Genomic DNA, 14231 nt, shown 5'->3' on the forward strand with positions numbered 1-14231 from the left:
CTGTGGGCCGGGCCGGGCTGTGCGTGCACCAGGGTGTGCGTGTGTGCGTGGGGCTGGGAGTGTGTGCACTGCCTGTGTCCGGTGGGAAGATGAACAGGAGGCAAGCAAATGCAAGCAAATCTGTAACAACTTCAGATTATGATGAGGAGCTGGGACTGAGGAGGGCAGTGTGGACTTTGGGGAGACCTGTAGGCAGGGCCCACCCCCGAGGAGATGGGGGAGCAGAATTCCTGGCCCAGGACACGGGGATCCCATACAGAGGATCCTGCACGGGCCTGAGGGTCAGTGCTGTGTGCCTGGGACGGGGTGGGGGGGATGGGAGGGGAGCAGTGGGGGGCGGGGGGCACAGGGGGTGGTCTGAGAGCTGCAGGGCAGGGCTGGATTCCGGGGCTGAGGAACCCATGGGACCTTGTCGACGTGCTGTGGGAGCCATGGGAGCCCACCAGGTAGAGACGCTCGAGGGGCCTGGTCACGCTGCCGTCACCGTGGAGCGTGGGCCTGGTATTTTAGCCGCTACACACCTGGACGGTTGTCGTAGGTTTTTCATTTGCCCGGAGGTGCGGGAGGGGCGGTCGAGGTGCCGTCTACGTGGAGCCCAGACGACAACGGGCACGACCTCGCAAACACCAGCCTGTTTGTGGACCCAGGGCGGCGGCCGAGCAGGGGGCTCCCTTGAGGGAAGGCCCCGACCGTGGGTGGTGGTTTCCGCCGCGCGTCGGGATGCGTCCAGGAGCACCTTCGCTTCCCGGCCGTCTCCACCATCATGGGCAACCTGGATTCCCGGTGCCAAGCAGTATCTGTGGCTGATAAATCTGAATCGGCTCCCTCATGTGATGAGCTGGTTTGCCAGGGGCCGGGGAAGCTTGTTGAGAGCTCTGATCCCTGAAAAAAAAAAAACCTATAAATTAAATTTTTATTGACGTTGGTATAAGATGTTTTTTTAAAAAATCAATGCTTTCATATTAAATCTTGTCCTTACTGCCCTGCTCCCCCATGAACTGGATAAATTCAGGCTTCCTCCTCCTAATAATGGAAAATTCTCTGGAGGGGAGGCTGGGGCTCTCTGTCTGGGTAGGCGCTTCCTGTTGTCCAAATGACAAAATTAACAAGAACAGCCCTGACCCAGGTTAGGGGATCGAGAGCCTGTCTCTTCTCATTTCCCCAAATTAAGTCTTGTTCCCGGCCTGGTGCGGTGCCGCCGCCTCTGGGCCTCTGCCAGGATCATCTGTTTCCCTGAGGGCTCCGCGCTTGGGGAAGGAGCTGGCTCCCTTGCTAAAGGGAGGAGGTGGGTGGTGGTAAAGCGGGAAAGTTTGCTTTTCAGCATCTGTCCCCGGGGTCCCCCTGGTCACTGGCCCAGGAGCTCGCCTGTGGCTGGAGCCCCGGACGTACACATCTGTGTGACCACAGGATGTCAACAGAGCATCAGGCTGGGGCCGCACCAGGGGCTCTGGCTCCCACAACCGGAGCAGGGTGTCGGGAATGCCCCCGCCCGACCCGGAACCTCCCGCCAACTTCACGGTGACCCCCTCCCCCAGGACCGGCAGCCGCTCAGCTCCTCCTGAGCGTCGTGACCCGCAGGGCTGCATTCCCGGAGGTACCCGGCCCACTCGCTGTGGGAAGCGTCACCATGTGGTTTCCCCAAAAAGGGACTCAATTTGCCCCCCCCCCCCAGCAGCTGTGACACTTCGGACCACACGCTGTGGACCTCGCGCCAGGCTCTGGGGGACACGACAGCGGCGGGGGAGCCAGGCCGGGAAGTGGGCTCCGGCCCCGTGTGCTGGGCTCCTGATGGGGAGGCATCATGCAGGAGCACTTTGGGGGCAGGAGGGGGGCTGAGGGCTCTGAGTTGGCCTTCGTGAATGGGCAGCAGCGCCCCGCTGGTTTCTCAGCTTGATGGTCGCTGCCAGCACGTGGGCGGGCGGGGAGGGCCCGGGGAGGGTGGCAGAGTCGGCCGGGCGGGGCCTGCAGCTTCTGGGGACGCGGGCGCCTGAGGTCCGGGTGCTGAAGGGACAGCACCCAGCCGCGGCCACGCGCAGGTTCTCTCCAGGCTGGAGCTGGGTGTTGTGTGCATCTGGATTTTTCCACTCTTCTCTTCCGGATCCCATCAGTGCAGTCTTGGCAAAGATGGCTTGAGCCTGAAAGCTTTCCCATCTATTTTTAAATAAATGAAATTCCTGTCTCTTGCATGGAATTCACCCCAACCGAGCATTTGCAACGAACTGCGGCCTCCTTGGCTTGCAGGGGTGGAGGGCACTGTTGACCAGGTCGCTGACATCCTGACGAGGTGTCCGTGGCACAAAATGGAAAACGTACGTGTTCAAAGGGGCAGCTGCTGAGAGGACGCCCTAAACAGAGGCAACAGAGATTTCCGAGCCTCGGTAGGGGATTCGTCTGCCACAGCCTCTGGGAGACGTGACACAGCTGCCGGGGCAAGTGCTCCAGACAAGGGAGCAGGGGCTCAGGGACGCACGGGGGTGCCTGCATCCCCACCAGGCTCCCCTCCGGCCCACCCGCTGGAGGGGCCCCCTCCAGGACACCGCGAGGGCAACAGGTCTCCCCTAACATCCCGGGACGCCGGGGAGCTTGGGCTCTGCTCCCATCTCTGTGCTCGTATGTTTGCAAACGTGAGACCTGGGAATCGGTCCTCCTTCCTCTGTGAACCCAGCCTCCCCACGAGCCCACTGCACAATCACGTGGAGCCCCGAGAAGAGGCTCCCTCGGGAGGAGCCAGGCCCAGCTTAGGTGTATCACAGAGTCTGGGGCTCCCTCCTGACAGATGAGGGGGCGCGAGGGCTGCTCAGAGGCCGGGGAGCAGCCAGCATGGGCAGCTTCTCTCTTTTTGCAACGTGGGTGGTCATTCCCGCCCGTTGACCTGAGCCGATGGGCTTCCCCCTCCTCAGCCGGGGCTCAGCAGGGTGCACACGCTCAGGGGAGCTGCAGCCCTTGGGGGCACCCTGGCTGAATGCTGGTGGTCGCAGCTCACGACCGACCGGGCACAGAAGCAGGGAGGTGGGGTCAAGAGCGTGGCCCTGGGACGCACCTGTGTGCACGGGGGCACGTGGGGCACGGCATCCCCAACATTCTAGGTGACTTACAAACGATCACTGTGCCTGCATCCACCATTCTGTTTCCTGCTGAATGTGGAAAAAAGGCCACTGGCCTCTAGCTTTGGAACTGAAAGGGCAAGCGGCTCGGCTGACCCGGTGCCACGCACAGTAATGTTTTACGAGCCACGTTACTGCTGAGGGCGGTGCCAGCTGCTGGCCAGGGCCTGCCTCAGTGGGCCCCGCAGTACTGGGCAGATGCGGGAAGGTGCCTCATGTAGTCAGGGCGGCACCTGCAGCTGGCATCATCCCAGGTGTGCAGAGGGAGGCTTCTGCGCGTGGGCGAGGAGGGTCGGTGGCGTGCACAGGGGCCTCTCAGGGGTTGAGGAAGGGGTTTGGCTTCCTAGAAGCAGGTGCCCGAATGACCCCCCGCCCCCAACCACGGCTCCCGGGCTGGGGGAGGCAACCTCTGTCCACTGCCCCTCAAGAGGACACCCTGCCACCTGTGTCCAGAGCCTGCCCTCCTTTGTCCTGGACGACGGCACCGGTGTCCCCACTGGCCTCAGGCCTCTGTCTCGTCCTGCAGCCCACCTCCAATCCCCTGCCACAGGTCCTTTCTGGGGTCTGCAGAAGGAAGCCCAGGCCCCTTGGGGTCAGCCTCCCAGGTCTCACCTCTCTGGCCACCTGTGCCCCTCTCCCTGCCGCAGGGGCCTCTGCAAACCCTCCCTTTCCAGGCCTCCCTCTCCAAGGCCCAGCTCTGGCCACCTCTTAGGAAGTCTCCCCAGATGCCTCGTCTGCACTCGGGGGCCTGGGTCTGGGCCCGCCCGGAGGCCAAGAGCGCTGGGTCCCGGTGGGCTGGGCCCTCAAGGAGGGTCTAGCAAGGGCCCAGCCGCCCTCCGTCCTGCTCCCAGGTGTCCCCTCAGGGGTCCAGCTGCCGAGGTCCAGGCACTGGCAGGGCTCCAGGGTCCAAGGGAGGGCCGGGGCTGCTGGGGCGGTGTGCCTGTCTGACCTGGGGTGACCGGGGCACCCGAGTGGGTGGGGAGCGGGGTGGCCAGTGCCTGCAGCCGCTGAGCCGCCCTCCCACCCGCTGCCCCACCCCTCCTTCCCTCCCCTTCCCTCTCCTCCCTCCCCTGTCCCTTTCCCTCCTCTCCATCTTGTCCCCTTGTCCCCTTCCCTCCCTATCCTCCTCTCCCTCGCCTCCCCTCCCTCCCCCCTCCCCCCCTCCCCTCCTCTCCTCCCCTCCCTCTGTACTCCCTCCCCTCCCCTTCCCCTCCTCCTCTCCCCTCCTCTCCCTTCCATCTTCTCCCCTCCGCTCCCCTCCCCTTCCTCCCCCTCCCTCCCCCTTCCTCCCCTCCTCCATCCTCCCCCCTCCCCTCCCCCCTCCCCTCCCCTCACCTCCTCTCCCTCTTGTCCCCTCCCCTCCCTCACCTCCTCTCCTCCCCTCCCCTCCTCTCCTTTCCTCCCCTCCCCTCCTCTCACTCCCTCCCCTCTCTCCTCCCCCCTCCCCTCCCCCCACCACCCTCCCTCCCCTCCTCCTCCTGTCCTCCCTCCCCACCTGCCCTCCCCTCCCCCCTCCCCCTTCGTCCTCTCTCCTCCCCCTCCCCTCCCTCTCTCCCCTCCTCCCCTCTCTCCCCTCCCTCCCCTCCCCCTTCCTCCTCCCTCCCCTCTTCTCCCCTCCCTCCCCTCCCCCCTCCTCCTCCCTCCTCCTCCCTCCCTCCCCTCCCCTCCTTCCCCTCCCCCTTCCTCCTCCCTCCCTTCCCCTCCCCTCCTCTCCCTCTTGTCCCCTCCCCTCCCTCACCTCCCCTCCCTCCCCTCCTCCCCTCCCCTCCCCTCCCCCCTCTCTCCCCTCCTCTTCTTCCTCTCTCCTCCCCTCCCCTCCCCCTCCCCTCCCCTCCCCTCCGCTCCGCCCGCGCGGCGTCGCAGGGGTTAACGGGGGCGGGCCCAGGCGGCGGGCGGAGCCAGGTGGCCGCAGCGTCCCCGCGCGCGGCCCGGGCCGGCAGGAGCGCGGAGCCGCCGCCGCCGCCGCTGGGCCATGCGGCTCCCGGGCCGGGGGCCTGGGCTCGGGCCCGCGCCGCCCCCCGCGCGCCTCCTGCGCTGAGCCCGCGCCCCGCGGCGCCGCCGGCACGATGGTGCAGAAGTCGCGCAACGGCGGCGTGTACCCCGGCCCGAGCGGGGAGAAGAAGCTCAAGGTGGGCTTCGTGGGCTTGGACCCCGGCGCGCCCGACTCCACCCGCGACGGCGCGCTGCTCATCGCCGGCTCCGAGGCCCCGAAGCGCGGCAGCATCCTGAGCAAGCCGCGGGCGGGGGGCGCGGGCGCGGGGAAGCCCCCGAAGCGCAACGCCTTCTACCGCAAGCTGCAGAATTTCCTGTACAACGTGCTGGAGCGGCCGCGCGGCTGGGCCTTCATCTACCACGCCTACGTGTGAGGGCCGGGGCGCGGCGGGGGTGGAGGGGTGCGGGGTGGGGCGGGGTGGGGTGCGGGGTGGGGTGCGGGGTGCGGGGTGGGGTGCAGGGTGCGGGGTGCAGGGTGCGTGTGCGGGGTGCAGGGTGCGTGTGCGGGGTGCGGGATGCGGGGTGGGGTGCGGGGTGCAGGGTGCGGGGTGCGAGGTGCGGGTGCAGGGTGCGGGGTGCGGGTGCGGGTGCGGGGGCCGCGGGGGCGCCCCGGCCTGAGCCCCGCCGCCGCGCTGCCCGCTCCAGCCCAGGCCGGGGATGGCGCGCCCCGAGGGAGTCGGGTCCGGTCCGGGCGCCCGGCCGGGGTGGGGGCGCCGCCTCCCGCCGCCCCCCGCCGCCCCCCGCCGCGGCCTGCCCTCCTCTGCCCGGTGGCGTCGGCCCCTCCCCCGCGGGATGGGAGCTGCGCGGCGCCCCAGCCTCCCCCCTCGGCCCAGGCCCCTCCCCACGGCCGCTGCGCGGAACAAAGGGCCGAGGGAGGGAGGGTGGCGCTGCCAGTCCTGCTGCTGGATCTGGGCTCCCCGGGCCCCTCTGCGCTGGGCTCCCCCAGGGAAGGGGCCGGGGCCGGGCCGGGGCCGGGCGGGGAAGCGCTGGGCCAGGCCTCCCGCAACCCCCAGGCCGCAGGCTCCCGGCCCTCCTTGGCCCTCCTCGGCCCTCCTCCGTGAGCTGCCGCCCGCTGCCCTGGGGCGGGGGTGTCCTAATACCACCTGCGTCCCCAGCCCCGGGCCCCCCCCTGCATCCCCCATCACCCCGACCTCTCTGCTGGGCCGAGCTGCAGGAGCAGGTGTATGCCCGAGGCTCACGGGACGCTCTGGGCTCCGGGACCCCTCCTTGGTCACTGGACACCCCAGAGGAGGGGAGCCGAGCCCTGAGGCCGCAGCCCACACCCTGCACCCCGGAAGGGGCTGTCGGTCCCCCCAGGCCCCGTCCAGGGAACTCCTGGCTCCCGGGGCAGGTCCAGTGACCTCAGGCCAGCATGAGTGCTCGCGTGTGCCCCGCTCCTCCAGGGGCTGCTGGTGGGTGGCCTGTGCCGCTGGGAGCAGGGTCTCTGAGCCGGCAGGCACCCCCTCCCCTCCCAGCTCGACTGGGACCGGGACTCGGCCATTTTGTGTGAAAGAGGCATTTTGGGATGGGAGCGACGAGCGGATTCCGGGAAACCGTCTCCGACCATGTGCCCCCTGGGATGAGGGGTGTGGGCCCCATGAGTGTGCCCATGTACCTGAGTGTGTGCTCTGGACGGACCTCCGTGGGGGAGGAGACCCCAGGAGGAAATCCCAGGGGACAGGAGGGTGTCCCTGGGGAGACCACAGCCCTGGCAGGTGCCTTGGGCACTGTCCCCAGCCCCAGCGCTGAGCCACCCGGGGAGTCCTGGGGGGGCAGGGGCTTTCTTGGCACCGTGAGTGTCACCCCCCACCCCAGGGAGGCGACTCTGGCCCTCCCGTGTAGGCGCGCTCGGGCGTGCTGTTCATCCTTGGAAGATGTCTCCAAACCGGGGCCCTCCCATCAGCACGTCCCTCCCCGCCCGGTGGGACCAGCTCCGCGTCCAGGTCCTGCCCCGACCACCGCGTGTGCTCAGAGCCCACCCCACCGCCCAGCAGGTGCCCTGCTCTGGCCTGTGGCTGCTGGGGTGGGGGTGGGGGGGTTGCTGTGCTTTGGCCCACACGGCCCTGGCTGGCAGGACACGCTGGGGGGGGGGGTCTCCAGGCCTCGGGGGCTTCTCCCTGCCTGGGCCCCAGGTACCCGGCCGCCTGCCTCCTGCCTCCTCAAGGCTGCAGCGCCCACAAAGGGACGCAGAGCAGGAGGGGAGGCCGGGTCAGGTTGCTGCGCGTGTGTGTGTGTGTGTGTGTGTGTGTGTGTGTGTGCACGCATGAGCCAGGACACGCCTGTGGCCACGGCCCCCACGGCCCCAGGGCCCCCACAGCCCCCACGGCCCAGGCAGTCTGCCCTTGGGCCTGCGCAGCCCTTCATGGCCTCCCCACCGAGGGCACGGGCTGCCCGAGCCCCTGTGCCCCCAGCTCCCTGGCTCCGGGAGGGCAGCCCCGCTGGCAGGGGGCTTTTTCTGGGGAGGGGGGGAGGCGGGGGGAGCAGCAGCTGTCGGGTGAGGCAGCCCAGTGTCGTCACAGCATCTGCGGCCTCCGCGTCCGTCGGGAGGGTGGGCACCACGGCTCCTTGCCCCGAGGGCCCGTGCAGAGGGGCTGCGGGGGGCGGTGGACTCCCAGGAGGCCCTGTGGGCTGGCCCCGGAGGGTGACACATGTCCCGCCTGCTTGTCACCCTTCCCAGGCCCCCAGGCCTGCAGCCCTGTGCTGACCCCCACCCCCACGCAGCCCCACCCGCATCAGACATCTCTCCTGTTGGGTGCTGGTCGCCTGCCTGAGGCCCGAGGTGCTGCGGGTGTGGCAGCCCCAGGGTCCCCTTGCCCAGCGTGGACTGGCCCATGTGCATGTCCTTTGGTTTGTCGATTTATTAATTAAAGGAAGTTCAAGCCCGTCTTCCCGGCCTGACGCTGGGGCCTGCGGAGGCCGGAGGAGGGGGCGGCCAGGCCTCGTTAACCGGTGCTCCTGGCTGGAAAGCGTCCCGGGGCCGGGGCAGTGCTGGGCCCTCCTGGGCCACCTTTGCCACCAGAGCCTGGCTCTGGAAGGTGGCCGTGTGCCAGCCCATCTGGGAGTCCCGGTGGACCCCGGGGGCAGTGGCTGTCGGGGCGGGAGGGAGGTGGCTGCCCTCTGGCCCCTGGGCTTGGGGGGGGCCGCTTCCCCGTCTACCCTGTGGAGGGGGCTCTCTCTGAAGACAGGCCCTTGGGAGCGGGGCCATGGCCATCAGCCCTCCCGGCGGGAGCTTTGCCAGATGTGCTTCCGGAGCCAGGAGCTGCCCTGAGTCAGGAGGGAGCCTGCGGCCGCCTGAGCTGTGGGCCTGCCCGGCCAGAGCCAGCCTGGGTCCGGCCCTCCCAGCTCGGAGGCCGCTGGGCCGTCCCTTCCTCTGCCTGTGGCCGGACGCAGAGGGACGCAGAGGGATGCAGAGGGACGGAGGGCAGGAGAGCAGGAGAGCAGGGCCTGGGAGGACGGACTCCCGCACAGACTGGGCCGTGGGGGGCGGGGGCCGACGCAGCTGCGGGCACCCCACAGACGCTCCTCCGCTCCTCCGCCGCCGGCCCCTCCTGCCCCGGGCTTGGCGGGCGTGCACCTGAGAGCCAGGGCGCCTCTGTGTGCGGGGACCTCCTGGGTGCGGGGCCTGGAGTTTCCCCAGGGGGATGCGAGCCGCAGAAAAGCCTGGACTGCGGGTCAGGGGCGTGTGTCTGGGCAGGTGGGGCCTGCGGGGCCGCTCACCTGCTCCAGGCCGGTCCACAGGGGATCCCTTGGGGGCCTGGGTGCGGTGTGACTCCCACGCTCACTGGGAGCCCGGAAGGTAGTGCTTCGAGGGGGAACTTTCCACGTGGTTTTTCTGTGGCTGAAGGTGGGAGTGGAAGGGGGAGCTGCACGCGTGAGGTACCTACTGTGCAGGCCTCAGGTGTACCTCCAGGAGCCTCAGTTCTCACGGTGGGGAAACTGAGGCCAAGCAAGGCTGATGTGCTCCAGAGTTGTCCCACTTAAGCTGAAAGGCGTCTCTGCCTTGGAGATGAGGGTTTTCGGGTGCAGATCGCTGACCTTCCCCACATCTGGAAGCCACTTGGAGTGGCCAGGGTGGCACGTGCCGGTGACAGCGTGGGCCCGGGCGTGTGAGGCTGGGCCAGCAGCCCCCTCTGTCTGCAGGCGGCATCTGCTTTGGGGTCCGTGCTGGGGGCCGCTGGGCCCGGCGTGGTCTCCTGCCACACGGCAGCAGGCGGGGTGCGGGGCCGCCGGGAGCCCCTGGGTAGGAGGGGGCCTCGGGCCTGAGTGCCGGCCGTTCTGTTCCTGCGTCCGACAGCGTTTGAGGGTCGACGTGGCCCCGGAGGCGGCTGGGCCCCTCTTTGCTGACGAACATTCTGTTTCCAGAAGGAGGCTGGGTCTGAGTGGCTGTGTCCTCCCCTGCTTTAAAGCCACAGACCTCTCTGCATCCTTGGGGAGGGAGCGTCCCCGAAGAGTTGGAGAATCTTATGGAAATTTCCCCAAACATGGAACCCGTGGAACCCGTGGTGGTTTCCAGGGCGACCGGGGCTGACCAGCCTGGGGACCTCCCCAGGTGGCTCAGAGTGAGATCACGCCCCCGTCTACTCACCGTGTCCCCTGTTTCCCTGGGGGGTCAGGTCCCACACGTCCCCGTGTCGCAAGGCCATAGGGAAGGGGGGCTGCCCGGTGCTCGTCAGCCTCACGGATCGGAGCAGAGAACCTCGGTTTCCCTGGAGGTCTGCACGGGTCGGGACACTCCAAAGGAGGCACGGCCGGGCTGACGGGTGGCCACCCGCGGGCCCCGCATGCCCACCCGCAGCTCCGGTGCTGACAAACCTGCGCCCCAGCACGTCCTTGAGGAAGCTCAGCTCCAGGAGGCCAGGCCGAGTCGGGTGGGGGACGCAGTGCTTTAGGGTTGTTTTACTTCGTAGGTCAACGCACAGGCCGTGTGAGCGTCTGGGTGCAGGCCCGTGGGGGTGGATCCCTGCTAGTGAGAGCCACGGGCTGGCCTCTAGGACTTGGGTTTCGGACCGTCCTGTGGAAGGAGTAGGGTGGGAGGAGTGAGCTCTTCGGGGCATTTCATGGACAAAGCTGGCAGCAGGGTCTCGGGGTGGGGCAGGGGAGGCCCCTCGAGGGTACAGCTTCTAGGGGACTCGGGGCCACGCAGCGCGTGCTCTGTGCCCCCTGAGCGTCCGCTAGAGGTTGGACAGCACAGGTGGGGCCGGGCCAGGGGTTCAGGCCGTGGCCTGGGGTTCAGGCCGTGTCCTGTTGAAAGGCTCGGGGTGGTGGGTGGGCCCTGGGCTGCAGGCTGCTGCCCTCGCACACACAAGCCTACGAGGGACACGGGTCTGTGCCCGGTTTCTGGTCGTTGGAGACGGTGCCGGGATGCCCTGCACGTGGCTCACCTTAAACACCCTCGAGGACAGATGTAGGACCGTTCCCGGATGGACATTGCTGGGTCCCTGTGTCGGGAGCAGATAGCCCACATCCCCCGTCATGCCGGCCAGTCTCCGGTCCTCGTCACACGTGTACTTCGTGCGGCGGCCTTGCTGGCGGAGGTGGTTCCGAGGGCACGTCCAGGTGAACGACGCTGAGTGGTGGGGACGGCCGGCTCCAGGCTACGTTTCCTCGTCTGTGGTGGGTAATGATTCTATTTTCTGCGAGTCGTCGACGCGACGCCGCGTGTGTGTGACGCTCACGAGGCTTGCGGCCTCCGTTGTCAGGTCGGCGTGGTTGTGGTTTAGCAGAATGAAAAGCCTCGTCGCGCACAGAGGCCGGACGCCGGGTGGACGGGGTGGGCCTGTCCTGGGCGGCGCCCCCGGCCCCGGCCCTCTGCCCAGCCGTGGCCACTCGCGGTCTCCCCAGTGGCCGGGCCTGCCTGAGGCGGTGGTGGCTGCCGCTAATGAGGCCACATTCAGGCGCGAGGCGCCCGCTGACACTTCAGACGCTCGCTGGCGCGCTGCTCCGGGCCCCCGGCCGTGTTCCTGGAGGAATCTGCTTGCTCTGCAGCTGCCCGGCGTCGGGGCGCGGCTCGCTCACGGCCCGTGGCGCACATTCCCGGCGCTCCGAGCCTCCCGACGCCGAGGCAGGACCGTTGCTGGCCTGAGAAACACCATCGCGGCGGCTTGTGCCGATGGGCGTCCTGGGCAGCCCCTGTCCCCGGCTGGCCCTGCGGCCTCAGGCCGAGCCACCCCCCGCCGCGCTGTCCCCGGAGCATCCCACGGCCGCGTGCCCGCCGCCCCAGCAGCCTCAGGACGGCGCCTCATTTGTGGCGACGCACTGGCCGTCGCCGGAGGAGGAAGTGTGTCTTCCCATTGTGGCGCGTCCCCAGCAAAGCCGGAGCAGCCTGGTTGAGTCCCAGGGAGGAGGAAGAGCCGCGCACCCCGAGGTCGCCCTGGAACAACGCCCTGGGGGGGTGTTTGTGAAGAACTGGGTTGTTCTGGGAATGACCCGGGTTTGGCCCTGGCCCCGCGCGATCCCACCCGCCCGTGCTCAGCAGCCACCCCCCACGTGACTGCTGGCCTTCCTTTGCTCCGGGGGAGGTGGTTGCTTGGGACGGGGTCAGCGGCAGAGACACTTTCACTGTTTCTTATGTGAATTTAAAGAGCTGTGGCTGGGGGGGGGCGCCTGGGGGGCTCAGTAGGTCAAGCGTCTGGCTCTGGGTCTCAGCTCAAGTCTTGGTCTCGGTCGTGAGTTCAAGCCCCACGTTGGGCTCCATGCTGCGTGTGGAAAGCACTTAAAATAGATTATAAAAAAAAAAAATGCCGTGGCCCGAGTCGGAGGGCAGGTGGTCCAGGGATGCTCAGCAGGTGGACGGGTCTGGAGCATCTACTGTTGGAAGGACGGGGTTGGAGACCCTGAGGTCGCGCTGCCCCCGGGTCGGAGCGCTCCCCTGAGCTGGGACCTGCATTCCAGAGGCCCTGCCAGACCGAGCCCCGGGGGCAGCTGTAAGGTCCGCGTTTCTGGAGGAATCAGCTGCTTGGGAAGTGGTTCGCTCTCGGAGGGTTTGCGGCTTCCTCTGCAGGGGACTTGCTGCGGCGCCGGGCGGGTCTGGTTGGGAGCCCTCGGGGACTAGGCTGGGGCTTTCTGGGGAGGGGCGGGCCGGCGGGGTCTCCTGACAGACACGGTGCAGGTCTGAGTGCTCGTCCCTCCAGGGCACTGCCCGCCCTGCTGAGCCCCCAGCCTTTTTCCGGGTGGAGGGTGGGGGACGTGGCTGGGGGGAGGGACGCAGGGCCCCTGGGGGGCTGCCGCTAATGTTTCCTGCTTCCTCCCCGGCTCTGCTTCATGTGGGTCTGGGTCTCGGGGGCAGTCTGCTCTGGGAAACGGGGTCTTCCAACCCTTCCTTGAGTGTCTGGGACGATGAGCAGGGTTGGGGACAGGATTGTTCTCAGGTGCTTCGCACAGTGTCAGCCGCCCGCCCGATGCTGAGGTCAGGACCCCCAGGGGGCAGCCAGGGTTCAGGCGCCGTGACCTTCTCCAGCAGCCCCCACATACGGCGCAGAGACTCCTGCTCCACGGGGCGGGGGGTGACCCGGCCACGGAGGGGTCTGGCTCCTCCCCAGCCCCAGCCGCCCAGAGCCTTGGTCCCGCTGCTTAGCATCTGGGGTTGGCTGCAGGGAGGGATGCCGGGAGGGCCGGCCACGGCTGCGCCTCTTGGGGGGCTGGGGGCTGGAGTGTTCAGGCCAGCCCGAGTCCGACCTTGTCTGCAGGATGTGCTCCAGAGCTGCGTGTCATCAGGCTCTACTGGTTACCCAGCTTGAGTAAAATTAGGTCTCTAATTCTTTTGGATTACTTGGAATAATTTTGCAAATGTACAGAAAGTCCTGATGGGAGTCGTTGGGCTCGGTGTCCCTGGATGTCCCTCAGTCACCTGTGACGGTGGCAGGCCGGCCGCCCGCTGTGAACCAGGCCGCGGAGCGTCCGCTGGCTGCGTGCAGAGTGTGCTCGTGTCCCTCCCGCGGGTCCTGTCGGGCTTGCGTTTTCCCTCCTTGGAACTCCCGGGCCCAGAACCCCTGAGTTGGCTTTCCCGTCAGGCTCAGCCAAGATAGAGGAAGGCCAGTTCCTCCTGGGACCCCAGGCCTGGGGGGAGGTGGTGAAAGGCTCCGGGCTCGGCAGAAGCAGGGGTGGAAGCGGGAGGACCCAGCCTGTGGGGCCTGCGGGGCCTGCGGGGCCTGTGGGGCTGCAGGTGTGTGAGCCTCCAGCAGGAGGGCCAGGCCTGACCCAGCCAGAGGGCCGGGAGGGCGAGCGGGGTCGGGGTGGGCAGGGCAGGGCAGGGCCCAGCAGCCAGTGCAGGGCCGAGCAGGGCGGGGGTGGGGCGGGCGGGCGAGGCGCTGGCCGTGGTCCTGAGCAGCAGGCCCAGCGGTGGCCGCAGTCCCAGGCGGTCCCAGGCGGTCCCAGGCGGTCCCGCTGCACAGGGCACTCCCGGGAGCCTGCGCCAGAGCCAGGTCCCCTCTGCCCCCTGGGGTCTCGTCAGCTGGGAGCCGAGCTCACGGGGCCTGGGCCCTAATCGGGCTTCGACCCGGTGGTGCTACCGGAGGGGGGGACGCCGAAAGCCCCCAAAGGAGCACGGGGTGTGGCTCGTTGTTATCTTCCCTGGTGACAAAATCAGGTGCGCCTGGGGGGGGGGCAGCTGGGGTGACGCCAACAGCGGCGGGTCGAGCGCCGTCTCCCGTCTAGGCGTCCCCCAGATGAGCCGGGGGCCACTTACCTCATCGGGTCCATGTTGGCGGCGCAGTGGGACCCCGGGGAGCTGCGTGTGCCTCCGTCGCTCCCGAGAGCTCCTGGCACCCGGGGGACAGGGTGGCCCGGCCCCACTCCCCTCACCTGTGCCCTTGGGGCCTCTGGCTTGGAAGGGGGCCGTCGCTGTGGGCCCTGGCGTCATTGGCCCCGTGTAGGTTCACGTGCGGCCTGTCCCCCAGAGAGGCCCAGGCCCCTCCTGCCCCAGGCCCCCCCCACCTCCTTGCCCTCTGGGTCCCTCGAGGACACCACCTCCTGCCCGTGGCCCCTCTCCTGTCCCCTCCAGTGGGGTTTGCAGACGGCGCGTGTGCTCACCGAGCCGTGTCTGAGCGGGGCTGCAGGCGGCTCTCGGCTGGATCCCACCTCAGGAAGGCTGTCAGGATGCCTGTGCCACCCCTGGCGGTGGCTTCTGGCTGTGGGGGG

General features: G+C 68.4%; 1 protein-coding gene across 14 annotated transcripts in view; it reads left to right on the forward strand.

Annotated features, from left to right (window-relative positions):
* The first annotated feature begins 5107 nt into the window (after nt 1-5107).
* KCNQ2 (potassium voltage-gated channel subfamily Q member 2) overlaps nt 5108-14231 on the forward strand; it is a 46302-nt gene continuing 37178 nt past the window's right edge. For 5 of the 14 annotated variants that reach the window (XM_041733520.1, XM_041733521.1, XM_041733524.1 and 2 more), the window contains exon 1: nt 5109-5466. In XM_041733520.1, the coding sequence (XP_041589454.1) occupies nt 5171-5466 (296 nt within the window). In that variant the 5' untranslated portion in view covers nt 5109-5170. Of the gene's footprint in view, nt 5467-14231 lie in introns of all 14 variants that reach the window. The other 9 variants (XM_041733526.1, XM_041733527.1, XM_041733528.1 and 6 more) reach the window with 4 other exon arrangements.

This window comes from Vulpes lagopus, chromosome 18 (genome assembly GCF_018345385.1).
Source record: "Vulpes lagopus strain Blue_001 chromosome 18, ASM1834538v1, whole genome shotgun sequence".
NCBI classification, from domain to species: domain Eukaryota; kingdom Metazoa; phylum Chordata; class Mammalia; order Carnivora; family Canidae; genus Vulpes; species Vulpes lagopus.